Source organism: Hemitrygon akajei, chromosome 12 (genome assembly GCF_048418815.1).
Source record: "Hemitrygon akajei chromosome 12, sHemAka1.3, whole genome shotgun sequence".
Taxonomy (NCBI): Eukaryota; Metazoa; Chordata; class Chondrichthyes; order Myliobatiformes; family Dasyatidae; genus Hemitrygon; species Hemitrygon akajei.
Genome location: NC_133135.1, coordinates 97,815,730 through 97,842,994, shown reverse-complemented (window position 1 = coordinate 97,842,994; position 27,265 = coordinate 97,815,730). Strand labels below are relative to the sequence as shown.

Sequence of the window (27,265 nt, the reverse complement as noted above, 5' to 3'; positions counted from 1 at the left end):
TCCTCCATTGTAGTTTGTCAGAAATAACTCACACCATGAGTCTCAGCAAACTGCAAAGCGGCAAAGCTTTATTTTTCACGAGTCTGCAGAGTCGGACCCAAAACTGCTCCAGCAGTATTGAGCCCAGAGCATTACATTTCATTTCCTTTTATACAGTTTCAAGTAGGTTATCACGTGTCCCTCAGTTGCTGTATCATTCCTACAATTATTCATAGTCAGCTCCACTCTCCCCCTCCCCACAGCTTGTACATTTCGGGGGTCACATACACATTTTCTCATATCCTCTGTCCTTGGAGTTAGCCATCCGCAGAGCCATGTCTGCCAAGTTTTCAAACACTTATCGGCCTTGGAGTTAGCCACAAGAGTACAGCTTATCTCCATCTGTTCCATCCACCTCCGCTCTCAGCTCCTAGCTCAATGACTCCTTTTTAGTTCTTCATGATTACCACAAGGTACAGATTGTACCTATACAGTTTTGCAAGAATCTTATATCCTTATTTAGCAATGTGTCAGCATATGTTTTGTAAGCTTAGATCTTAGCACAGTCTAACCTTAACCCTTTCTCTTCTTACAATTCCACCCTTTTTCTTTTTAGAGTGTGCTAAGGATTTGTCCAGGGATTCCACTCTTCCAGTTCTCTGCCTCGTTGCAACAGCATTTTAGCCGGGTCAGCTGGGTTCCCTGGCTGCATTACCTGTACTACTACTCGCGTTATTAATGCTCTCAAGCAGGGTATTAAGCATGGTAATATGATTATCATTATGAGTATTCCGCCAAATATTAACAGGGCTATTCGCCACCAGCTTCCTCCCAGCAGACTATCCAGCCAACTCAGGTTCCCTAAGGATCTCCAAGTTTGTACTGGCACATGGGCCAACTTCCGAATTTTGTCGGATATTTTCAACACTGCCTTTCCATTATCATTTATCTTTAGGCAACAGTTTGTCAGATTGAACTTTCCACAGACCCCTCCCTCGGAGGCCAATAGGTAATCCAATGCTAATCGATTTTGGTATATGGCTGTTCTCATCTGGCTTTGCTGCTCAGCCAGCAATTCCAGAGCCAATGCGGTTTGGTTGGTGATCACCTCTACTACAGCTTGTAGGCGTATTATTCGATTTAACATATATACCGGGGTTCGGTAACCCCATGACCCATCCTGGGCCCAAGTTGCTGGTCCGTAATATTCAATGATGCGTGCTGGAGGCCACTCGTCGCCCCATTCTCCCACCTTTATCTCCCGCTTCTCCCTTCTCAGTGAGTCAAATAACTTGATTCCCAATTCCCTATCTTCATCCTGGGGTAGGAGGAAGAACTCTGGCCTTATAAGGCCTAAGAAACAAACTCCTCCCCATCCTTTCGGCAATTTGGTGTATGCCTGATTCCCACAAATCCAGAACAGACCTTCTGGGACAAATCCTCCTTTCCTTGCTTTCCGCCAGGCTTTCCAAACACTGGGAATTCCTTCGTACGGGTTATGCCCACTGCAATTCCAGATTCCCGAATTGTTTCCCATAGCCGTACAATTGTCCTTTGCCCCTTTAGTTATGTACCAAGTCGGCTCCTCGGGCCACCAAGTGGCATTATTTTTTTGTTTTAGCCAACTTTATACTCTGACATGGGCTTTCTCCTACTTTCACCTTCCCTTTTCTTTCTACACATACTTGTCCTTCCGGATAGTTTGTTAACTTCCATTCTTGCGTCCTCCCAGTCCTTTTCTTATCCCAATCATGAGCCAATAGCTCCCACACACTCAAACTCTCACCTATCCATGGCCATTGCTCGCTCATGTGGGGTCCCCCACAAACCCAACAGTCACTTACATTTAAACTTGTAGCTATTCGAGTTGCTAAGTCTATAAACAGGTTTTCCTTCATTTCCGGTCTTGTTTTTCCATAGGTTCCCCATTCTTCTCTGACTCCACCAAACTCTGCCCTTCCTTTTTCTTTCCTTTCACATATCCATTCTGTCTCAGGGCATGTACTTTCTCGTACACTCCAACTTCTCCCTTCTCCTTTTTCTTCTCTCACTGATCCACCGGGGTATCCCCTGTTCTTTCTCAGGGTATATTTTATTCCTCCCTCTTCACATTCCTCTTTTTCTTTTCCATAACATTGGTCATTTACATGTGAATGTGACACAAGGGCCCCGGGTCGTTCTTTTCCTTTCTCCAAAACTCGGTTCCTACACTTGTCACATTTCCCTTCTATTTTTCCCACATACAGAATTAAATATATTACAGTCAATAATGTAACAGTCCACATTGAGTTCATTTTTGTTGCCTTTTCAGTTTCACCACCAACGGTTCTTCACTGGGAACACAGGTCCACTCCGTGTGTCCCCCAGGCTTAACTGGTCCCTTTATTCTGGATGCGTGGGTCCACCCTTTCTCTTTTGTTCGTACGGCCGCCTCGGTGGTTAACAGGACCTGGAAAGGGCCTTCCCACTGTGGTTGTAACTTCTCCGGCTTCCAGGTCCGTACCAGAACCCAATCTCCAGGCACGATCTGATGTAAAGCAAAGTCGAGCGGCGGAGTCTGGGCCAAGAGACCCTTCTTCCGCAGTTCTGCAAAGGAACGAGATAGTGCCAGTAAATAGTTCCTTATAAAAATATCACCCCCTTGTAGCGTGGGGTACCCTTCTACCTTATTCCAATACGGGAGTCCAAACAGCATTTCATAGGGGGAGATTCCTATATCCTTCCTGGGTGCTGTTCGGATTCTTAACAGGGCGATGGGGAGACACTTAGTCCAGGGTAACTTGGTTTCTAGCATTAATTTGGTCAATTGCGCCTTTAAGGTACTGTTCATCCTTTCCACCCGTCCCGAACTCTGGGGATGCCACGGGGTATGGTATTTCCATTGGATACTCAATGCATCACAAATCAACTGGTGCGTCTTGGAGGCAAAGTGTGTCCCTCTGTCCGAGTCTATGGACCCCATGATCCCATATCTGGGGATTATGTTTTCTAGTAGTATTCGGGCTACTGTAGGCGCATCGGCCTTTGTGGTCGGGTATGCTTCCACCCAGTGGGTAAAATGATCCACTATTACTAACAGGTACTTCCATCTCTGCACTGAGGGTAGTTCGGTAAAGTCGATCTGGACTCTATGGAACGGTCTCATGGCCAGTGGCTGGCCACCTCTTGGAGTGGATCGCATCACTTTCTTGTTTATCCGCTGGCACGTCGGACATCCAGTTATCTCTTGCTGGGCCAGTGTGTATATTCCTTTGCATACATAGTCCCTCAGAATTGTGTCGCACATGGCCTGTACTCCCCAGTGGGTTTGATGGTGCAACTGTTGGAGGATGTTGCGGGTTACTTCCTTATTTAGTACCTGTCTCCCATCCGGGACCGTCCATTTACCATCAGTGTCTTTTCGGGCTCCTAGTTGGTTCATGCTATCAATCTCTATTTGGGTAAACATAGGTTGTTTAGTAAGTCCTTCCCTCACTGGTATCAAGGTCAGGAGTTGGATCGGGTCTTCAACGGCTGCTCGTTTGGCCTCCCCATCGGCTAGACGGTTCCCTACTGCTTCAGGTGTTGATCCTTTTTGGTGTCCGGGTACATGTACTACCGCAATCTCAGTTGGTAGGGCCAGGGCTTCCAATGTCATACTTATCATTTGCTCGTGTGCCAGTCCCTTTCCTCTGGCCGTTATCAGTCCTCTTTCTTTCCATATCTTCCCAAAGGTATGTACTATCCCATAGGCGTACTTAGAGTCAGTGTATATTGTTCCGATCCTCTTCTCCAATATCCTCAGAGCCCTCTGGAGTGCGTATAATTCGCATGACTGGGCCGACCAGTTTCCCGGTAATCTCCCGGACTCCACTATTCTTTCAGTCTCTCCGTCAATGATGGCATATCCGCTGTGCCGTACTCCATCAATACATCGTGAGGATCCATCTATATACAATTCCTGTCCTTCTCCCAGGGGAACTTCCTGTAAGTCCTCCCGGCTCTTTGTTTGCAAGTCCAGCAATTCAATACAGTCGTGTTCTGACTCCTTTTCTTCTAGTCCTCCATAGAGGAACTGGGCTGGGTTGCAACTGGAATCCTTTGCGAAGTTTAGGTCTTCTCCGGTCATCAGTATAGTTTCGTACTTTAGAATGCGGGAGTCAGTGAGCCACCGATGTGCCTTCTGGGCTAGTAGGGTGCTGACCGAGTGGGGAGAATGCACTGTGATCTTCCCTCCAAAGGTTAGTTTCCGGGCTTCCTCTACCAATATCGCTGTCGCTGCCACTGCTTGGATACAGGTGGGCCATCCACGCGATACCGGGTCTAACATTTTTGACAGGAAAGCCACGGGTTGCCGCTTTCCTCCTCTTAGTTGGGTGAGTACCCCTTGGGCCATTCCTTCGGCATTGTTGACGTACAGCTGGAATGGTTTTTCCAGGGCTGGCAAGACTAACACCGGAGCACGGATCAATTGCCCCTTGATATAGTTGAATTTTTGCTCCTCTTCCTTTGTCCATTTTACTGTTTGCTCATCTTGCCCGAGTTTATCATACAGAAATTTCACCAGGGGAGTATAATTCTCAATCCAGATTCGACAATACCCCACTAACCCCAGGAACTGTCGTATCTCCTTCTTGGTACGAGGTAGCGACATCCCTGTTATTCCAGCTATCCTTTCTGGGGTAATGCTTCGCTGTCCCTTACTGACCCGGTGTCCCAGATACCTTACTTCCTTTTCCACGAATTGTAACTTTTTCTTGGAGACCCGTAGCCCCTTTTTCCCTAGGAAGTTCAGTAATCTGATGGTATCTTCCTGCACCCCTTTCTGTGTTGGCCCGGATAGTAATAAATCATCCACATACTGTAGCAGTTGGTTCTCTGGAGCACATTGGAATTCCGCTAGTACTTGCTCCAAGACCTGCCCGAATAGGTTAGGTGACTCAGTGAATCCTTGCGGCAGGACCGTCCATCTGAGTTGTCTTTTCCGCCCTGTTGTAGGATTTTCCCATTCAAACGCAAACATGTCCCGACTGCTTTCTTCTAGCGGGCAACTCCAGAAAGCATCTTTTAGATCTATTACACTGAACCATTCATGGTCAGGGGAGATTTTACTCATCAGGGTGTACGGGTTGGGTACTACCGGGTATCGGGTCTGGACTACTGCATTTAGACCCCGCAGGTCTTGTACCATCCGATAAGTCCCGTCCGGCTTTCGCACCGGGAGGATGGGGGTATTATATGGCGACATACATTCTTCCAGCAGTCCATCTGCGATCAGCCCTTCAATTACCGGCTGCAGCCCTTTTCTTCCTTCCATCGCAATGGGATACTGCTTCCTCCTTACTGGGCGACCGTCCGGTAGCAAGGTGATCTGTAGAGGGCTGATGTTCAATCCTCCCCTATTTCCCTCTCTATACCACACCTCAGGCTCTATTTTCTGGTCGTCCTCTTCTTTTAATGCGAATAATTTTACTATTATTTCTCCATTGTTCGGCACTGTTCCAATGCCCAGTTGCACTTGCAGGTCCCTTCCTAATAGGTTAAATCCTGCGGAGGGCAGCAGGAGAAGGTCTTGCCTGGTTGCCCTATCTTCATATCCGACTTCCACATTGTCCACAATGGGTACTTGTATCGTTTTTCCTCCGATACCGGATACCTTCATTACTCTTGTTCCTGTTCGGGCGCCGGGAGGTATCTGGATTACACTGGATCTTTCAGCACCCGAATCTACCATAAAGGTTGTATCTGACCCTTGGGGACCTAATTTCAGATTTACCAGGGGTTCCTGTCGATAGTTTCTTCTCCCCAAGGGTAGGAACCCCCGACCCCCCTAGTCTTCGTCCTCCATCATGGCATATGACCTGACCTCTCGCCGATACTTAGGACATTCCCGTTTAAAATGTCCTTCCTCGTTACAGTGGAAGCATCTTAGAGTCCTTCGCGTTTTCCTTCCTGGTTCTTGGCCATTGCCTCGGTCTGACCACGTTCCCCTCTTTTCCCTGTTTTCTGTGGTTACTTGCTGTACTGTCTGAACCATTATCCTAGCGGTCTTTTTCTGTTTCTCCTCGTCTCTTCTTACAAACACCTTCTGCGCTTCTCGCAGTAATTCGCTCAAGGGTTTTGAATTCCAGTCCTCTATCTTTTCTAGCTTTTTCCGAATATCTGGCCAAGCTTTTGATACAAATTCTACCCTGATTAACTGTTGTCCCACCTCTGTCTCCGGGTCTACCCCCACATATTGTTGCATATTTTTCCGAATTCTATCCAGGAAGTCAGTTGGGGTCTCATCGGGGTTCTGGTGGCTTCCGAACGCCTTAGTGAAGTTATGACCCTTGGGGACCGCTTGTCTTATTCCCTTTATCAGGAATTCCCTCATGTCTCTCATGTTTCCTTGACCTTCTCCGGTCTGCTTATCCCAGTTCGGGTTTAACAGGGGAAACTTAGGTTCCCCGGCATTCCCCTTCTCCTTTTCTTTCTCTCTCTCCTCTTCCGCCTGCCGTTGCGGATCATCCGGATGCGGAGCACTAGCAGCTTGTTCGGGCTGCTGGGGCCGGGGAACATAAGGGGGAGGTAGATGATTCAACACTTCCCAAGGAGGCTCTTCCTCCTTAGTTTTAGTTTCTAGTTTAAAACTTCTTGCGGAGTCTCCTGGTCCGGGAACCCAGCAAGAGGCATACTCATTTTCTTCCTCTCTCACATTTGGTTTAGAGTTTACATATATGTTTAAGGCCTGTCTAACCCAATCCTCATCTGACCCAAATGGTGGCCACCATACCGAGGACCCTTTTATTGGCTGTTTGGACCATGATTTGCAATATTCTACCATTCTCTTTTTCTGCTTTCCCTTTGTTCGTCCATATCCCCATCCTGCAAACATTCTACCGAGGGGGCTATCAGGAGGTACCTTCGGGAACAAACCCGAACTCTCCGGCTCCTCTTCCTTTGAGCTTCCCCCTCCCATTATTCCCTTCCCGGCCCGGTTCTTTTTACTCTAGGTGTCGTCACACCTAGTTTACCCGGTCACACCCACCTAGATCTCAGTTAGCTAGTCTCACTTACCCGGTGTGCCGTAGAACCGTCTCCTTTCCTCCCTGCTTTGCCGCCTTGCGCTGTCCGGATCTCACTCGCTCAAGCCGCTTCAGACGACGAGCAAGGAATCAGGGACTGCCGAACTCGGCAGGGTGCACCTTCTCCGATGTCCTTCCTCTCGCCCTCCACGACCGGAGTGGGGATCCCGGACGAGACCCCCAGCTGTCAGAAATAACTCACACCATGAGTCTCAGCAAACTGCAAAGCGGCAAAGCTTTATTTTTCACGAGTCTGCAGAGTCGGACCCAAAACTGCTCCAGCAGTATTGAGCCCAGAGCATTACATTTCATTTCCTTTTATACAGTTTCAAGTAGGTTATCACGTGTCCCTCAGTTGCTGTATCATTCCTACAATTATTCATAGTCAGCTCCACTCTCCCCCTCCCCACAGCTTGTACATTTCGGGGGTCACATACACATTTTCTCATATCCTCTGTCCTTGGAGTTAGCCATCCGCAGAGCCATGTCTGCCAAGTTTTCAAACACTTATCGGCCTTGGAGTTAGCCACAAGAGTACAGCTTATCTCCATCTGTTCCATCCACCTCCGCTCTCAGCTCCTAGCTCAATGACTCCTTTTTAGTTCTTCATGATTACCACAAGGTACAGATTGTACCTATACAGTTTTGCAAGAATCTTATATCCTTATTTAGCAATGTGTCAGCATATGTTTTGTAAGCTTAGATCTTAGCACAGTCTAACCTTAACCCTTTCTCTTCTTACATAGTTGGACCACTTTCCAATTGTCATCTTTAACTTCATGGTAAAGGAAATTTGAGTCTCTTGATCAAAAGGTGCCAGAGTCCCTTTTACAAGACTTGAAGGCATTGGGAATGCTCAGAAACCTGAATATTGCCTGGGATGACTCATTCAGTGATATGGCGAGACTGGGTACGCTGTGTTTCTGTTTCTTAAACCCTAGGAGGATCAAGTCAAGTTTATTGTCATTTAACTATATACAGTTATATAATGTATATAACCATGCAATGTATGTAGAAACGAGACAATGTTTCTCCAAACCAGGGTGTGAAACACAGTAGGGCACATAACACACGATAACCTATGAAGGTAAGGATAAAATCTACAGATGAATCACACGTAAATAACCAACTAAAGTGCATTAATTTTAAATATTGGAAGGTATGAAACATTAACCACAACCTCTTGGAATACAATGCAGTCAGGAGGGAGGATCAGAGGAAAGACACAAAATTACAAGAGACATCATATATTTGGAAATCTTTACCCATAGCAGAGGTACGTGAAACCACTTGTCATAGGCCTAAGCTGAGGGGTAGTAGGTTTGGAAGAGATCTGAGGAGGAATGTTTCACCCAGAACATGATTAGAATTTGGCATACACTGCCTGAGGAGGTAGTGGAGGCAGTTACTCTCAACATTTAAGAACTATTTGAACAAGCACTTGAATCAGTGACATGCAAAAGGCTTGGAGCAGGGGTGTCAAACTCATTTTAGGTCACGGGCCGGATTGAGCAAAATGCAGTTTCATGCGGGCCGGATCAGTCGGACGCGTGCGAACGCAGCTTTCGTTACCTCCGTTTTTTCAGCCTGCTCTCATGTGTCTCAGTCTCTGCTATAACTACAAAGTGTTTCACTTTACAAATTCCATTTCTTATGAAGAAGACTGCCGAATAAACACTAAAAACCCTGAAAACCTGGTACCTGAATAAACTCAGCATTAGCCATATGGGGCCAGCTTTAATAGTAATTAGATATTATCTCGCGGGCCAAAGATAATTCCACCATGGGCCGGATTTGGCCCGCGGGCCTTGAGTTTGACATATATGGGTTAGAGGATGGTATTAGTACAAGGAATACTCAATATATTCACAGACATGGTGGGCTCAGTTTCAGTTTCTCTGCTATAATTACACCATGATTCTTTATCAGGGACTGCTATGTACTCATCCAGTGAACTTCATTTAGTTGAATTTGTTGATGACCTGCAGACAATCTCCATATCCCTTAGCACTCTTGGTTACCTAAAGTCTGTCAGTCTCAGTTTAAAGCTGATAATTGATTTTCCATTGCTTGAACTCTTTCACCTGCCAAGACAGAAGACTGTAGGTTCAATATGAGCTTCAGATTTGTGAACCTAGCTAGCAGAGCCACTGCTCCATAGTGTTAGAGATCCAGGATTCAATCCCTACCTTGAGTGCTCCATGTGGAGCTTGTACTTACTCCCTGTGACCATGTGGGTTTCCTCCAAGTGTGCTATTTTTGTGCCCACAAACTTTATTTGCGACTGGAAATTTTCCTAATCAGTCAGTGAGTAATAAAATCTGGGAGAGAGTTGATAAGAAAGTGGGAGGAGTAAAAAAAAATCTGTGTAAATTAGTGGATGATGGTCAGTGCAGACTTTGTTGCCTGAGCCTCCACCAGGCATCAGCATCCACTCAAACTCATTCAGTTTTATTCTCCCCATACTAGCATCAGTTTTCTCCAGATCCTACCACTCACCTACACCAAACTCCTGTTTCTGGTGGGTTACTCACCAGGGGCAATTTACAGCAGCCAATTAACCCACCAACCCATATATTGTTGGGATGTGGTGGGAAACCATCACACGGAGGGGAAACCCACACGGTCAGAGGGTGCCAATTCCATACAGACATCACCCTGGGTCAGCATCGCAGAACTGAGAGGGTATCTGTTGATGATAAATTTTCACAACAGCACTGGGAGAAGATGTGATGCAAAGTGTTAGGGGAAAAAATCTTTCCTTGAAAAATACACTGTTGGCAAACGTTTGTGGATTATATACATTGGTGCTTATATACATACCACTTCGTCGCAAAAGTAGCCTGTTTGTATTGGTGTGCAGCAGCTGAGGGTTGGCAAGCCGGGGGTTAGATGGGCGGAGCTAGGCGGGGGCCTGTATCGCCGGGCACTGTTTCGACTGACGGAGCATCCGGTAGTGTGTGCGCATGCGCGCAAGTTCAGAGTGCGCCTCGAGCAGCTGTTTCCTGGTGGGGTGATTCCTCCCACACACAATAAGGAGGAAGTTGGGAGTGTGGGGAATGTGAGGGTGGAAAACCCCAGAAGAAGAGAAGAAGCAGAGATGTACCTCGAATAAGGTAGGCATCTGTCCAGAAGAAGAATTTAGAAATAGCCTTCGATGCAGCTTCCTGTGCAGACTGCGGCTGGTGTTGAGCACGGAAGACTGCGACGGTGGCTATGGTCTTAGCTTTGTGGGTCAGTGCGAATGGATACATGTTCCTGCAAGCTAGGCTGCGGAGTTTCTCCCGTTCTGCTTTTCTCTATTCGTAGTGAGTGGGGGAGGGGATCGGAGGAGAGAGGCAGATTGAATTAACCCTTAAGTGTCTGGTGGAATGGAACAGTCCCTAAAGACAAAGAAGATGGGCCTGTTTCCAGTGTGTTACACACAAGCACTTATTCAGGGCTTTGAGTTCAGGCAGCTTACTATTCTAATGACAGACTAGCAGATCTCCCCTCTCAAACTTTCAGTCCTCTGGTTATCCCAGCTGGAGAAGAGTTAACCTGGCATTCAGCCTAATATGGCGTAGTGAATAGCTATTTTGGGGGGGGGGGGTTACCATAATATATGAGGAGCTGAAAAGTCACTGACTTTTTGGCAAGGAGCTACAGTTTTTTAAAAAAAAGTCTTTGTTAACCAGGCCTGTGAATGACTTGCTCAGTCTCATGCTCTTGTGCCTGGAGGGAAGTACTGAGGGCCACATCATTGACACCCATTTTACATTGCAAGATTAATTGATACAAATTTATACAGGAGGCAGGGTTTGGATTGATGTGGAGGGCATTAATGATTTCACTATAATTGCAGCAACTCCAGTATCATCACAGTTTTTGATTAATAGTTCTGTGTATATATCTGAGGGAGCAATGGGCTGAGAGGCTGTACTTGTCCTTGTAGTTTTATCTATGTAGTAACATGTGGTATTGTCACTCGAGTTTGTGTGTGCACCCTGCTGTGTGTCTGACTTTGACCAGTGTTCTCAGTCTTGTAAATTTGAAACTTCTGACAGTGCAATTCCCTTGCTTTTGTGTCAGAATTATGTTCACTCCTGAGTTTGCATACATTAGTGTGCTTTAAGCTACGTTTATGTCTAAAGTTTTGCTCATTTCCTGTTTGTGTATAGAATCTGCTCAATGCTGTGTTATATGAAGGTTGTACTTGGATCTATGTTCCTCTGTTGGGCCCATGCACTACCTGTTTTGGAGTGAGGTTGGTGTTAAAAGAGAGTATATTTGATATGGGAACTAAGATTGCTCCTGTGTTAATGTCCATGTAGACTGTATTTAGTTATGTATTACTTGCTCCAATCCAAGGTCCAATGTGAAAGATATGCTTAGTCCCATTTTGGTGTGTGTATGCCTGGTCTCACATCAGTGGGTGGATGCTGTACTAATGTACTGCATTTCACTGTACGTTTGGGTGTATTTCACCCAAAGTAATGGTTAGTAGATTAATTGGTCATTGTAAATTATCTTGTAATTATGCTAGTGTTAAATTGCTGGTTGATGTGGCTCATTTGAACAGAAGGGCCCATTCCATGCTGTATCTTAAATAACAATAAATAAAATTTCACTTTTTGATGTACATTTAATAAATAAAACTAATTAATGGCTATGCTCTTGTGTGAAGGCAGTGAGCAGTTCCATGTTATTGTTAATGGCTGCCCTCTTTCCCATGTGGTCAGTTCTAAGTAGGTAGAATTTTTGTCATCCACAATTGTGTGGAGGTTACAAAAGGTCTTGTGTCAGTATGTGAAAGCTAATTTCTGTATATGGAGTTTGTGAAGGAGCAGTTGGTCTGCTGGTACGTAGAGGCCATAATCTGTTGTGTTAATGTGCTCAGATCTTATTGTGTGGAGTGGATGTTGTATATGATGGTGTTAGTGGATGTTGTATTGGCAGGTAGAGGCTCAGTGCCGTTGCAGGTTATAGTGCTGCTGAATAATGGCTTAACTCAAACTTTAAAAAGCAGTGTACAATCCTTGGTTCAAGTGTCAAGGCTTTGCTTTGTGTAGTATTGGTGTGGATGTAGACTGCTTGGGTCTGTGGTGAATGTGTTCTCGATATCTGTAAGTGAATAAATGCTGTGTTTATCCAGTTTCACTGAGTGGAGACTGATGATGGCTTGTCTGCTGGTAGGCATTGTGTGTGGTGCAGTTTGAAGTGTGAAGTGATAATGTTTAGAGGCAGTATCTGGTCAAATCTTTGCTTTGGTTTGCTCCTGGTGTGGCCTTTTATATATTGGTGAGACCCGACTCACAGGTGAAGTGTCGCCTCACCTGGAAGGACTGTCTGGGGCCCTGAATGGTGGTGAGGGAGGAAGTGTAAGGGCAGGTGTAGCACTTGTTCTGCTTGCAAGGATAAGTGCCAGGAGGGAGATCGGTGGGAAGGGATGGGGGGATGAATGGACAAGGGAGTCACATAGGGAGCGATCCCTGCGGAAAGCAGAAAGGGGGGGGAGGGAAAGATGTGCTTGGTAGTGGGATAATCAAAATATATCAACCTGTTTAATGTAGCTGCCATACAGTGCTGTGGATCTGATTTCCTTGCCCAAAGAGCAATAGGAATTTGGATCGGAGGGTCACCAGGCTGATTACTGATATGACCAGGGAGGGGGGCATTGTCCTATAAGCTGTAATTCAGGGCCTTTACTGAATTGAGAAGGATGAGATGTATGAAATTATGGGTCTTGACAGTAATGATGTTACCCCTAACCTGAGTGTGTAGAACTAGGGTTCAACATTTGGGACAGAGTGGAGAAGTAACTTCTTCACCCAGAGGTAGTGAATCTATTGAGAGCTGCACAGGTTCATTGAGTTATTCAAAACAGAGAATGATGGAATCGCAGGCTGTAGAAATACGGCACAGAGGGACAAGATTGTCATCTTATTAAAGACAGCAAGTATGAGGAGCCAAATGGTGATAATTGGTATAAGATTGTTAACTAGCTGATCTGGATGTGTCATGTTCCTTTTTTGTGAATAAGATATTCCTGAGCAATTTTTCACGCTTTCAAATATCCGTTGCTATCAACTATTTCTTTAATTTTTGCAATGAGTGGATCGAATTACATGGCTTCTGATATTGGGGATTTTAGAAGCTGAGATGGATCTGCATTCTGACTGAACATGTTCTACATATAGAGAAATTTGGAAATGGGAAGATGCATTAAGAGAACAGTTAGTCCTCTAAGATTCTGTACTGAGCACAAAAGCAGAGGTTGTGCTGAATCTTTATCAAGCTTTGGTTAATTCACCTGTGGTATTGCATCTAGTTCCTGTCACAAATTTGGAAAGATGAGTAAGTCTTTGAGAAAGAAGTTGTACAAATGGTAAAATAATAAAACTGACCAACAACAGATTGGATCTTGGGGCTTCCTTACCTGGTATAATCGGTGCAACTATTGGTGCTTTGTTCCAGATCTTGGGTAATGTATCAGATTTCACATAGCTAGCCTGAATTTCTTTGATTCAATGGTGTCCACATATTTTGGACCTTCATGCCATTGACATTTTCCAAAATAATTAATCCAAGTTTTTGATTTCTGATGTCTTTGTTGCAGTTTTCCTTTTCTGTTTTGAGGAAAGGAATAGCATAGGAATAGCCCCTTCAGCCCAACAGGGATTATAGAGACCAGAAGGGTCAAACATAAAGTTTAAATCTTTGCTGTACTAGAAATTAGTTTATGTCAATCAGCCCATGGGCAATGGGTGAACAGGAATCTATATTATAGATTTTTTAGGTGTTATGCAGTAAAATTGCAGCACTGGTATTAATTAGTTAGAGATACAGTGCGAATAGGCCCTTCTGGCCCTTAGAACTGTACCATCCGGCAATCCCCCGATTTAAACCTGGCCTGCTAATGGGGCAATTTACAATGACTAATTAACCTCTTAACTATGACTCCTGATGAAGGGTTTCAGCCTGAAACGTCGTCACTACCTCCTCCCATAGATGCTGTCTGGCCTGCTGAGTTCTGCCAGCATTTTGTGTTTTTATTTATTTCCAGCATCTGCAGATTCACTTGTGTAACCTCTTAACTGGTATGTCTTTGGACTGTGAGAGAAAACCAGGGTCCCCAGAGAAAACCTACACATTCTATGAGGAAGTACCACTGATGGATACAGCTTTAAGCCACATGCTAACAATCTATATGCATCCTATCCTACCTCAGGTTTAATAAATGAGCGAACAACCTGACCTTCTATAAATAAATCAGAAGCAAGAGTGTAGCCAGGGAAAACATGGGTCCTGGGGATCAGAGAGGTAACTACTTGCAGAGCCAGGATATGTGGGCAAAATCTGAAATTACTACTTCTCACTAAGAAGGACATGGAAGGCAGTGAGTACAGAGAGGGGTATGTGGATAATCTGGGGCAGGTTAGTATTAAGTGTTAAATGTCATGGACATGAAAGAGTTGATAAGTCCCCAGGGCTGAATGAAATGGTTGATATGGAAAATAGGGGAGGAGATCCCTGAGGCCCTGACTGAGACTTTTTGCATCTTTGTTAGCTACAAGTGAGGTACAAGGAGACTGCAGGATAGCACAGATAAGCCAGGTAACCCCACATGGTAGGGAAATTATTGGAGAAAATTCTAGAATTTTATGGGATAGGAATTGTGCACATTTGAAAAACAATTTCTGTAAGTAATTGAAAGAAAATATATGAACCTTCTTTCCAAATGAAAAAGAAAAAGGAACAAAACTTGCAAACCCCAAGCCCCCCCCCCCCCAACCCCTCGCACAAAAAAACTAACAGATCGCCCACACGGACACAGCAGCTAAATCATCAAACTCCTAGCCCCCAAGCCACACAAAAAAAAATGATAAAAAGATCAAGGGGATAAGACATGAGAGAACAGGACCAATCAAGTGTGACAGTGGAAAAGTGGAACCGGAGGAGATAGCAGAGGTACTTAATGAATATTTTGCTTCAGTATTCACTACGGAAAAGGACCTTGGCAATTGTAGGGAAGACTTACAGTGGACTGAAAAGCTTGAGCATATAGACATTAAGAAAAAGGATGTGCTGGAACTTTTGGAAAACATCAAGTTGGATAAGTCACCAGGACCGGATGAGATATACCCCAGGCTACTGTGGGAGGGTAGGGAGGAGATTGCAGACCTTCCGGCAAAGATCTTTGCAACATCAATGGGGACGGGAGAGGTTCTGGAGGATTGGAGGGTTGAAGATGTTTTTCCCTTATTCAAGAAAGGGAGTAGAGATAGCCCAGGATATTATAGACCAGTGAGTCTTACTTCAGTGATTGGTAAGTTGGAGAAGATCCTGAGAGGCAGGATTTATGAACATTTGGAGAGGCATAATATGATTAGGAATAGTCAGCATAGCTTTATCAAGGGCAGGTCGTGCCTGACGAGCCTGATTGAATTTTTTGAAGATATGACTAAACACATTGATGAAGGTGGGGCAGTAGATGTAGTGTATATGGATTTCAGCAAGGCATTTGATAAGATACCCCATGCAAGGCTTTTTGAGAAAGTAAGGAGGCATGGGATCCAAGGGGACCTTGCTTTGTGGATCCAGAATTGGCTTGCCCACAGAAGGCAAAGAGTGGTTGTAGATGGGTCATATTATGCATGGAAGTCAGTGATCAGTGGTGTGCCTCAGGGATCTGTTCTGGGACCCCTTCTCTTTGTGATTTTTATAAATGACCTGGATGAGGAAGTGGAGGGATGGGTTAGTAAATTTGTTGATGACACAAAAGTTGGGGGTGTTGTGGATAGTGTGGAGGGCTATCAGCAGGATATTGATAGGATGTAAAACTGGGCTGAGAAGTGGCAGATGGAGTTCAACCCAGATAAGTGTGAGGTGGTTCATTTTGGTATGTCAGATATGATGTCAGAATATAGTATTAATGGTAAAACTCTTGGCAGTGTGGAAGATCAGAGAACAACAGACAATAGACAGTAGGTGCAGGAGTAGGCCATTTGGCCCTTCTAGCCAGCACCACCATTCACTGTGATCATGGCTGATCATACACAATCAGTACCCCGTTCCTGCCCTCTCCCCATATCCCTTGACCCCGCTATCTATAAGAGCTCTATCTAACTCTCTCTTGAATGCATCCAGAGACTTGGCCTCCACTGCCTTCTGAGCAGAGCATTCCACATATCCACCACTCTCTGGGTGAAAAAGTTTTTCCACATCTCTGTTCTAAATGTCCTACCCCTTATTCTTAAACTGTGGCCTCTAGTTCTGGACTCACCCATCAGTGGGAACGTGCTTCCTGCCTCCAGTGTGTCCAATCCCTTAATAATCTCATATGTTTCTATCAGATCCCCTCTCATCCTTCTAAATTCCAGTGTATACAAGACCAGTCGCTCCAATCTTTCAACATATGACAGTCCTGCCATTCCGAGAATTAACCTTGTGAACCTACGCTGCACTCCCTCAATAGCAAGAATGTCCTTCCTCAAATTTGGAGACCAAAACTGCACACAATACTCCAGGTGGGGTCTCACCAGGGCCCTGTACAGCTGCAGAAGGACCTCTTTACTCCTATACTCAATTCCTCTTGTTATAAAAGCCAGCATGCCATTAGCTTTCTTCACTGCCTGCTGTACCTGCATGCTTGCTTTCATTGACTGATGTACAAGAACACCTAGAACATAGGATACTCAAAGCTGCTGCGCAGGTTGACTATGTGGTTAAGAAGTCATATGGTGCATTGGCCTTCATCAACCGTGGGATTGAGTTCAAGAGCAGAGAGGTAATGTTGCAGCTATATAGAACCCTGGTCAGACCCCACTTGGAGTACTGTGCTCAGTTCTGGTCTCCTGACTAGAGGAAGGATGTGGAAACTATAAAAAGGGTACAGAGGAAATTTACAAGGATGCTGCCTGGAATGGGGAGCATTCCTTATGAGAATAAGTTGAGTGAACTTGGACTTTTCTCCTTGGAGCAACAGAAGATGAGAGGTGACCTGATAGAGGTGTATAAGATGATGAGAGGCATTGATCATGTGGATAGTAAGAACCTTTTTCCCATTTGGATGTAACTCCAAGTCCACAATGGGTAAACCTTGAATGTAAATCGGTACAAGGATTTTCATTGGTTTCTATTTTAGGGACTTCACTTCCCTTTGTTCTTTCTAAACTGAATAAACAAATGGCTAATCCAGTAATTAAATATACACTACGAATATGGTTTCAGTTTCGTAAATTTTTTGGTTTGAACAAGTTTATCCTATCAAGCCCGATTATATCTTTTCCAACCGTCTTATGGATCAAGCCTTTTTGATACGGAAAATGCTTTCGTGACATATTTTTGGATAACTGTTTCATGTCCTTTGAACAGTTGTCTAATAAATATAATTTGCCCAGATCCCATTTTTTTAGATACTTACAAATTAGAAACTTTCTGATCTGAATACTACATTATCTGCTTTTCCGACTTCATATCCAACTGATATCACGGAAAAAGTTTTAGGTTTAAACCCTTATCAGAAGGGTTTCATAACTACTATCTATAATATGATTATGAAAATACAGCCAGGTAGATCTGATAAAATTAAAAATGAATGGGAAAAGGAACTTCAACTTGTATTACCAATAGAGAATTGGGAGAAAATTCTTCAATTAGTTAACTCTTCCTCTATATGTGCTAAACATGAGTTAATACAATTTAAGGTGGTGCATAGGGCCCACATGTCTAGCTCGTTTTTACTCTCATATAAATCCTGTCTGCGATAGATGTCATTCTGAGGTAGCTTCTTTGACCCACATGTTCTGTTCTTGTCCACTTTTGAAAAAATATTGGAAAGATATTTTTGATACTATCTCAACAGTTTTGTGTATTGATTTGCAACCTCATCCTATTACTGCAATTTTTGGCTTACCAATGATGGAACATAGTTATTTATCCTCCTCAGCTCGTCGGATGATTGCTTTTGCTACACTAATGGCTAGAAGATCTGTTAAATTGGAAACTACTATTCTTCAATGGTTTTCCTAAACTATATCATGTTTTAAGTTTAGAAAAAATCAGAAGTGTTACTTCTGACCCTTCAGTTAAATTTGAAGAAACTTGGAGACCATTTATTGAACACTTTCATATGATGTAACCATATAACAATTACAGCACGGAATCAGGCCATCTAGACCCTTCTAGTCCGTGCCAAACGCTTACTCTCACGTAGTCCCACTGGCCTGCACTCAGCCCATAACCCTCCATTCCTTTCCTGTCCATATACCTATCCAATTTTACTTTAAATGACGATACAGAACCTGCCTCTACCACTTCTACTGGAAGCTCGTTCCACACAGCTACCACTCCCTGAGTAAAGAAGTTCCCCCTCGTGTTACCCTTAAACTTCTGCCCCCTAACTCTCAACTCATGTCCTCTTGTTTGAATCTCAACTCTCAATGAAATCCCTACTCTCAATGGAAAAAGCCTATCCATGTCAACTCTATCTATCCCCCTCATAATTTTAAATACCTCTATCAAGTTCCCCCCTTAACCTTCTATGCTCCAAAGAATAAGGACCTAACTTGTTCAACCTTTCCCTGTAACTTAGGTGCTGAAACCCAGGTAACATTCTAGTAAATCTTCTCTACTCTATTTTGTTGACATCTTTTTATAATTCGGTTTCCAGAACTGTACAAAATACTCCAAATTTGACCTTACGAATGCCTTGTACAATTTTAACATTACATCCCAACTCCTATACTCAATGCTCTGATTTATGAAGGCCAGCATACCAAAAGCTTTCTTCACCACCCTATCCACATGAGATTCCACCTTCAGGGAACTATGCACCATTATTCCTAGATCATTCTGTTCTACTGCATTCTTCAATGCTCTACCATTTACTATGTATGTCCTATTTTGATTATTCCTACCAAAATGTAGCACCTTACACTTATCAGCATTAAACTCCATTTGCCATCGTTCAGCCCACTCTTCTAACTGGTCTAAATCTCTCTGCAAGCTTTGAAAACCAACTTCATTATCCACAACGCCACCTGCAATAGGATGAGGTTGCAAATCAATACGCAAAACTGTTGAGATAGTATCATCTGCATACTTACTAATCCAATTTACCATCCCATCATCCAGATCATTAATGTATATGACAAACAACATTGGACCCAGTACAGATCCCTGAGGCACACCACTAGTCACCAGCCTCCAACCTGACAACAGTTATCCACCACCACTACTCTCTGGTATCTCCCATCCAGCCACTGTTGAATCCATTTTACTACTTCAATATTAATACCTAACGATTGAACCTTCCTAACTAACCTTCTGTGTGGAACCTTGTCAAAGGCCTTACTGAAGTCCATATAGACAACATTCACTGCTTTACCCTCATCAACTTTCCTTGTAACCCCTTCGAAAAATTCAATAAGATTTGTCAAACATGACCTTCCACGCACAAATCCATGTTGACTGCTCCTAATCAGACCCTGTCTATCCAGATAATTATATATACCATCTCTAAGAATACTTTCCATTAATTTACCCACCACTGACGTCAAACTGACAGGCCTATAATTGCTAGGTTTACTCTTAGAACCCTTTTTAAACAATGGAACCACATGAGCAATACGCCAATCCTCCGACACCATCCCCGTTTCTAATGACATTTGAAATATTTTTGTCAGAGACCCTGCTATTTCTACACTAACTTCCCTCAAGGTCCGAGGGAATATCCTGTTAGGATCCAGAGACTTATCCACTTTTATATTCTTTAAAAGCGCCAGTACTTCCTCTTCTTTAATCATCATAGTTTCCATAACTTCCCTACTTGTTTCCCTTACTTTACACAATTCAATATCCTTCTCCTTAGTGAATACCGAAGAAAAGAAATTGTTCAAAATCTCTCCCATCTCTTTTGCCTCCACATACAGCTGTCCTTTCAGATTTTCTAAGGGACCAATTTTATCCCTCACTATCCTTTTGCTATTAATATAACTGTAGAAACCCTTTGAATTTATTTTCAGCTTACTTGCCAAAGCAACCTTGTATCTTTTAGCTTTTCTAATTTCTTAAGATTCTTCTTGCATTGTTTATATTCCTCAAGCATCTCATTTACTCCATGCTGCCTATATTGTATATATCTCTCTTTTTCCTAACCAAGTTTCCAATATTCCTTGAAAACCATGGCTCTCTCAAACTTTTAACCTTTCCTTTCAACCTAACAGGAACATAAAGATTCTGTACCCTCAAAATTTCACCTTTAAATGACCTCCATTTCTCTATTACATCCTTCCCATAAAACAAATTGTTCCAATCCACTGCTTCTAAATCCTTTTGCATCTCCTCAAAGTTAGCCTTTCTCCAATCAAAAATCTCAACCCTGGGTCCAGTCCTATCCTTCTCCATAATTATATTGAAACTAATGGCATTGAGATCACTGGACCCGAAGTGCTCCCCAACACATAACACCATCACCTGACCTATCTCATTCCCTAACAGAAGATCCAACACTGCCCTTTCTCTAGTTGGTACCTCTATGTATTGCTGCAAAAAACTATCCTGCACACATTTTACAAACTCCAAACCATCCATCCCTTTTACAGAATGGGCTTCCCAGTCTATGTGTGGAAAATTAAAATCTCCCACAATCACAACCCTGTGCTTACTACAAATATCTGCTATCTCCTTGCAAATTTGCTCCTCCAATTCTCGTTCCCCATTGTGATCTAAAATACACCCCTATAAGTGTTACTACACCTTTCCCATTCCTCAATTCCGCCCAAATAGTCTCCCTAGATGAGCGCTGTAATCTATCCTGCCAAGGCACCACTGTAATATTATCTCTGACAAGCAACGCAACACCTCCCCCTCTTGTCCCTGAAGACACACCTGAAGCCACGAAATCCAGGAATATTTAGTTGCCAATCACACGGCTCCTGCAACCATGTTTTACTAATAGCTACAACATCATATTTCCAGGTATCAATCCAGGCTCTAAGCTCATCCACCTTTCTTACAATGCTCCTAGAATTAAAATAAATGCATTTAAGAAATTCTCCATCTCCTCTCTGTTTATCTCTAACAGTACAAAGAACTTTACTGTCTTCTTTTTCTTCCTTCTCCCATACATCTGTTCCTACACTCTGGTTTCCCTCCCCCCTCGTATCTATTTTAAATCCACTGGAGCCTCTCTAGTAAACCTACCTGCAAGAATATTTGTCCCCCTCCAGTTCAGATGTAAACCGTCCCGCAGGAACAAGTCCCACCTTCCCTGGAAAACTGCCCAATTATCTATAAATCTGAAGCCCTCCCTCCTGCACCATGTCTTCAGCCACGTGTTGATCTGCACTATCTTACTATTTCTAAACTCACCTGTACGTGGCACTGGTAGCAATCCTGAGATTGCTATCCTGGAGGTCCTGTCCTTTAACTTGGCACCAAGCTCCCTAAACTCACCTTTCAGGACCTCCTCAATCTTCCTACCCACGTCATTGGTTGCTACATGGACCACGACATCCGGCTGCTCACCCTCCCTCTTGAGAATACTCAGAACTCGATCCGAGATATCGCGGACCCAGGCACCAGGGAGGCAACAGACCATCTGGGATTCTCGATCTCTTCCACAGAACCTCCTATCTGTCCCCCTAACTATCGAATCCCCTATCACTACTGCTCTGCTCTTTTCCCTCCTTACCTTCTGAGCTGAGGGTCCAGTCTCGGTGCCAGAGACGCAATCACTGCAACTTGTCCCTGGTAGATCGTCCCCACCAACAGTATCCAAAAGGGTATACTTATTGTTGATGGGAACTGCCACAGGGGTGCTCTGCTCTTCCTGTCTATTCCCCTTCCCTCTCCTGACAGTCACCTAGCTACCTGTCTCCTAGGGGTGACTATCTCCCTGAAACTCCTGTCTATTTCTGCCTCTGCCTCCCGAATGATCCAAAGTTCATCCGGCTCCAGTTCCCTGAAATGGTTTGTCAGGAGCTGCAGCTGGATGCACCTTTTGCAGGTGTAGTCATCAGGGACAGCTGTGCTCGCCCTGACTTCCCACATACTGCAAATGGAGCACTCGACTGCTCTAACTGCTGCCTCCATTACCTACTCCTAATTAGATTAATTAAAGGATCTTACCCGGCCTTACCTCACCTACAGTGAAGCTTGTACTCAGCCTCTGCTTGCTTTTTAAATTCCCCCGCTGATATTAGAGGCCGACTTTCACGCGTTTGCGCAGTCGTGCCCTGTTCAAACCTCGCCTCTGCCTGTTATCGCCGAAGCCTGATTGAGCCAAAACCGTCCCACTCTGCCTCAGTCCACTCCGACGATGGCTGTTGTATATGGCGGTCTTTCTTTTAAACCTTTGGCACGCTACCTTACGTGCCTGCACAGTCTAGCCTCTTTGCCCCAATCAGTAAAAAGAACAGCTTCTCTCCAAGCTTCTTTTAACTCTTCCCTCTCCGCCTTTTGCTTCGATTTAACTTGACCTTTCTGAATTCCTATTATCAACCTTAAATGTATGTATGGATAGAGGAGTGGAACTAACAACATTAATGATTCTATCCGATGTAATATAATAGCCCAGCTTTGTTTAGTATACTTAATTTTTTTTTCAATTTGAGGTTTTTTTTCTCCTTTGATATTTTTTCACTTTTTTATCATGTTTAATTACATTAAGAGTTTGGGAGGCTTAGTATACTTATGTTATTTCTAGTTTATATTCGTATATGCAATTATTAATGATGTAATTCCATTCTCTTTGCACTATTACTGTTATGTATATGAATTTGAAAATTAATAAAAAGATTGAAAAAGGAAGAAAGAACTTTTTTCCCAAGGCAGAAATGGCTAACACGAGAGGGCACAGTTTTAAGGTGCTTGGAAGTAGATAGAAGAGATGTCAGGGGTAAGTTTTTTACACAGAGAGTGGTGAGTGCATGGATTGGGCTGCCGGCAACTGTGGTGGAGGCGGATACGATAGGGTCTTTTAAGAGATTCCTGGATAGGTACATGGAGCTTAGAAAAATAGAGGGCTCTGGGTAGCCCCAGATAATTTCTAAAGTAAGTATATGCTCGTCACAGCATTGTGGGCTACTGCAGGTTTTCTGTGTTTTTTCTATAAACATCAAACCTCCAACCTTTCTTGCACACAAAAATCTAACTGATCACTCACACAGAAAATCAACAACAAGAACATTAGTCTTCATATCCCTGACCCATCCCTTGCCCCAAAAAAAGTAACACATCACTCACCCACCAATTGAGAACAAGAAAGAAAACACAGAAAAACTGAATGAGATCAATATAATCTACAGTCCACAGCAATAAGCTCATGTAACTATTACTAAATAGCTAAATTACTAAACTTACTAAAAACTTTAGGATATTTGATAATTCCTACTTGGCTGATTCTGGTTAAAGGACATGGGATCTAAGGTGAGCTGGCTGATTGGATTCAAAACTAGCTTTGTGACAGGAGACAGAAGGTAATGGTAATGGTCTAAGTGCCTTTTTGATTGAGAATCTGTGTCCAGTGAAGTATTGCAGGAGTTTGTAGTATTAGCAACATGGATGTGAATGTAGGAATTATGATTCGTAAGTTTTATATGATAAGAAAGTTAGTGGCCTCATTCGTAACGAGGAAGGTTGGCTAAGGATACAGCAGAATATAGATCAGGAATAATGACCATGTCTTTATGTATGGGAAATCATGAATTTGATCAAATTTTTTAAAAAGAGATGATGAGGTGGACTGCGCTGAGGACAGTGTCTATGTGGACTTTGATTAGTTTCTGAATGTTATGCTGGTCTGGAGGATTATAAAACACATGAGATCCAGAGTGAACAAATTGATTAGATGTTTGGTAGAAGGAGGCAGAGCATGGTAGAGTGTACAGTGAAGATTGTCTAAGCGTGTAACAGAGAAAGTGAGTGGAGGAATGGTAGTTGGAATTTAACTTGGAGAAGTGCATAGTGTTACATTTTGGTAAGTGAATCAAGAGCAAGGCACAAAAAAGGCCTTGGAGTGTTGTAAATAGAGGCACTGGGTACCTAGTTCCCTGGAAGTGGCCACATAAACAGCATTGTGAAGAAGGCATTATAAATTACTTTGATTGCACACTGCACATTTAGACGGAGGCGTAACGTAAAGATTTTTACTCTTCATGTATGTGAAGGATGTAAGAAATAAAGTCAGTTCAATTGATATGGCATGCTTGAATTCATTGGCTGTAAAGAGTTGGCACATTGTATTATGGTTGTACAGTATGTTGGTTAGATCAGTCGGAGTATTCTGTGCACATTTAATCATAATAAAGGGAGGGTATGATTAAGCTCGAGAGGGTGCAGAAAGGGATTAAAATGCATTTACTGGAAACCTAAAACAAAATTTTTAAGTGCCAGAAGTATCCAATAGGCCGGGTAACATCTGTGGGAAGAGAGTCAACATTTCAAGCTGGAGTTCTTTCTTGAGACACTCTGATGTTCAGGCTGTCTGAGGGTCTGACAAAGGATTTCTGACATGAATCATTGCTTCTGTTTTCCTTACCATAGTGGCAACATGTCTTGCTGAGTATTTACAGCATTTTCTGTATTTGTTATAAGAAGGATATGGTTGTACTGGAGAAAATGCAAAAGGGGTTCACCAAGATCTTGTTGAATTGAACTTTAGTTATGGAGAGAGATTGGACAGGCTGGGCTTGTTTTACCTGAATTGTGAGGGGAGACTTGTTAGGTAATGCAGGCCATCAGTGGGTTACAAACACCCAACTTATGGACACGCCTACATTTGAATGAGCTCCCATAATATTAAATTTAAAAGTCCAACATACATATGTTATACAGCAAACTAGTTTTCTCTGCAAAGTTTCTAGTTTCCTTCCTCTCGTTTTTTTTTTATATATATTGTTATTTCTGGTCAGTTGTATGTGCTGCTGATGCCATTCATTTTTATACTGTGGAGGTATGGCACAACATCGTGATTTTTGTGTATTTTTTAACTTGGAGTTGAAATCAACTTAAGAACATCTGCAAAAATGAAATTTTTTACATGGGGCAGTCGGTATGTTAAAAATATTACAAGTATCGATGGTCAGAATCTTTTACCCATGTGTCAAACACTAAAGAGGGCATAGATTTAAAGTGAGAGGAAGGAATTTTAAAGGGGATTTGAGGGTTTTTTTTACACAAACTGGTTGATATTTGGTCTTGCTGCCTGAAGAAGTGGTGGAATCAGATACAGTCATTGTATTTAAGAGACATCGAGACAAGGCATAGGAGGGTACAGACATAATGAGGGAAATTGTAATTTATGTAAACAGGCAGAAAGGTGAGCATGGATTAGTAGGCCCATTTATGTGCTGTACAACTTTATTGATTCTGCTCTATTGACTTTGTGATTTTATTAGAAAGTTGATGCACTCTTAGGCAAAAGTGATCAGATTCAAGGTATGCCATACCTCTTTGTAATCTATTGGTAACTCTATTCTGATTCCTAGATGATTTTAAAATCGCCATAAAATTCTGTGGTCTTGTCCTTAGCAGACCTATTTATTCCTTGGGCCCTTTGTGTTTGGATCTTCCCCAGCCTTCTCTTTAAGGAAATGATTGAAAACAGATCATTTTCATCTATGGGGAAATAAATATGTCTGTATGCAAAGTTTTCTGTGTATGTATTTATACATGTACGTGAAGAAAAAGAAGATAACTAGAGTGAGGGAAAGATCAATCAGGGATGAAAGCAAATGCTTGGAGTTAGTTGAGGCTGGAGAGGTCCTTAATGAATACTTTGCTTCAGTATTCACAAGTGAGAGGGATCTTAATGAATGTGGACTACATAAAACAATGATATGCTTGAACATGTCAATGTTGAAAAAAGGGGTGAACTGGGACTTTCAAAAAACATTAAAGTTCAAAGTACATTATCAAAGTGCATATATGTCACCATTTACAACCCTGAGATTAATTTTCTTGCAGGCATACTCAATAAATCCTTTTTAGAATAATAATCATAATAGAATCAAAGAAAGACCACATCAACTTGAGCTTTCAACCAATGTGCAAAACACCACAAACTGCAAATTGAAAAGGAAAAAATAAATAATAATAAATAAATAAGCAATAAATATCAAGAAAGTGGGATGATGAGTTTGTAAGTCGTGGGAACATTTCAATGATGGGGCAAGTGAAGTTGAGTGGAATTATCCCCTTTGGTTTAAGAACCTGATGATTGAGGGATAATAACTGGTGGTGTGGGTCCTGAGGCTCTAGTACCACCTTCCTAATGGCAGCAGCAAAATGGATGCTGCTTTCCTGCAGCAATGCTCCATGTAACATGCTCAGTATTGGGGAAGGTTTTTATCCATGGTGCACTGGGCCATATCCTACTTTTTGTAGGATTTTCCATTCAAGGGCATTGATGTTTCCATACCAGGCTGGAATGCAACCAGTCAATATACTCTACTCCACGCATCTGTAGAAGTTTGTCAAAGTTTTAGATGTCGTGCAAACTCCGTAGAGGCGCCGCCGTATACTTTCTTCATAATTGCACTTGCGTGTTGGGCCCAGGACAAATCCTCCAAAATAACACCACCAAGAAATTTAGTGTTGCTGATCCTCTCCACCTCTGATCCTCCAATAAGAACTGGCTCATAACTTCTGGTTTCATCCTCCAGAAGTCAATAATCAGCTCCTTGGTCTCACTAACATTGAGTACGAGGTGTTTGTTGCAGCACCACTCAGCCAGATTTTCTCTGTCCTTCATGCTGATTTGTAACCACTTTTGATTCGTCCCATGACAGTGGTGTCATCAGCAAACTTGAATAGAACATTGCAGCTGTGCTTAGCTACACAGTCTTAAGTATAAACTGAGTAGAGCAGGGGGCAAAGCACACAACCTTGTGGTGCACCTGTGCTGATGGTGACTGTGGAAGAGATGTTGTTGCCAATCCAAACTGACGGGTCTGCAAATGAGGAAATTGAAGCAGTATCGGCCTAGGACTTAGATCTTGTTGATTAGTTTCAATAATGTTGGAAGCTGAGCTGTAGTCAATGACAAGCGTCCTCACTTCACTGTCCAGATGTTCCAGAGCTCAGTGAAGAGCATATGTAAAGCCACCTGCTGTTGATGTGTTGTGATGTTAGGCAAATTTTGGTGGATCCAAGTCACTCCTCAGGCAGGAGTTGATATACCGTAGATTCCAGATTATAAGCCGCTACTTTTTTCCCACGCTTTGAGCACTGCGGCCTTTACTACGGTGCGGCTA

At 43.1% G+C, this 27,265-nt stretch overlaps 2 protein-coding genes across 4 annotated transcripts in view; one reads left to right on the top strand and one right to left on the bottom strand.

The window, feature by feature from the left end:
• LOC140737308 (roquin-1-like) overlaps positions 1-27,265 on the top strand; it is a 151,515-nt gene that overhangs the window by 21,848 nt on the left and 102,402 nt on the right. Inside the window, exon 1 of one of the 3 annotated variants that reach the window (XM_073063732.1) lies at positions 10,000-10,141. The exons of the other annotated variants lie outside the window; for them this stretch is intronic. The gene's annotated coding sequence lies outside the window, so the exon portion shown is untranslated. Of the gene's footprint in view, positions 1-9,999; positions 10,142-27,265 lie in introns of those variants that run through there. 3 annotated transcript variants of the gene reach the window in all.
• On the bottom strand, positions 48-7,077 carry LOC140737307 (endogenous retrovirus group 3 member 1 Env polyprotein-like). The gene is made up of 2 exons (XM_073063730.1): positions 7,018-7,077; positions 48-2,565 (listed from the first exon to the last, which is right to left on the bottom strand). The coding sequence occupies exon 2, from the start codon at positions 1,514-1,516 to the stop codon at positions 602-604; it is 915 nt and encodes a 304-aa protein (XP_072919831.1). The 5' UTR covers positions 1,517-2,565; positions 7,018-7,077; the 3' UTR covers positions 48-601.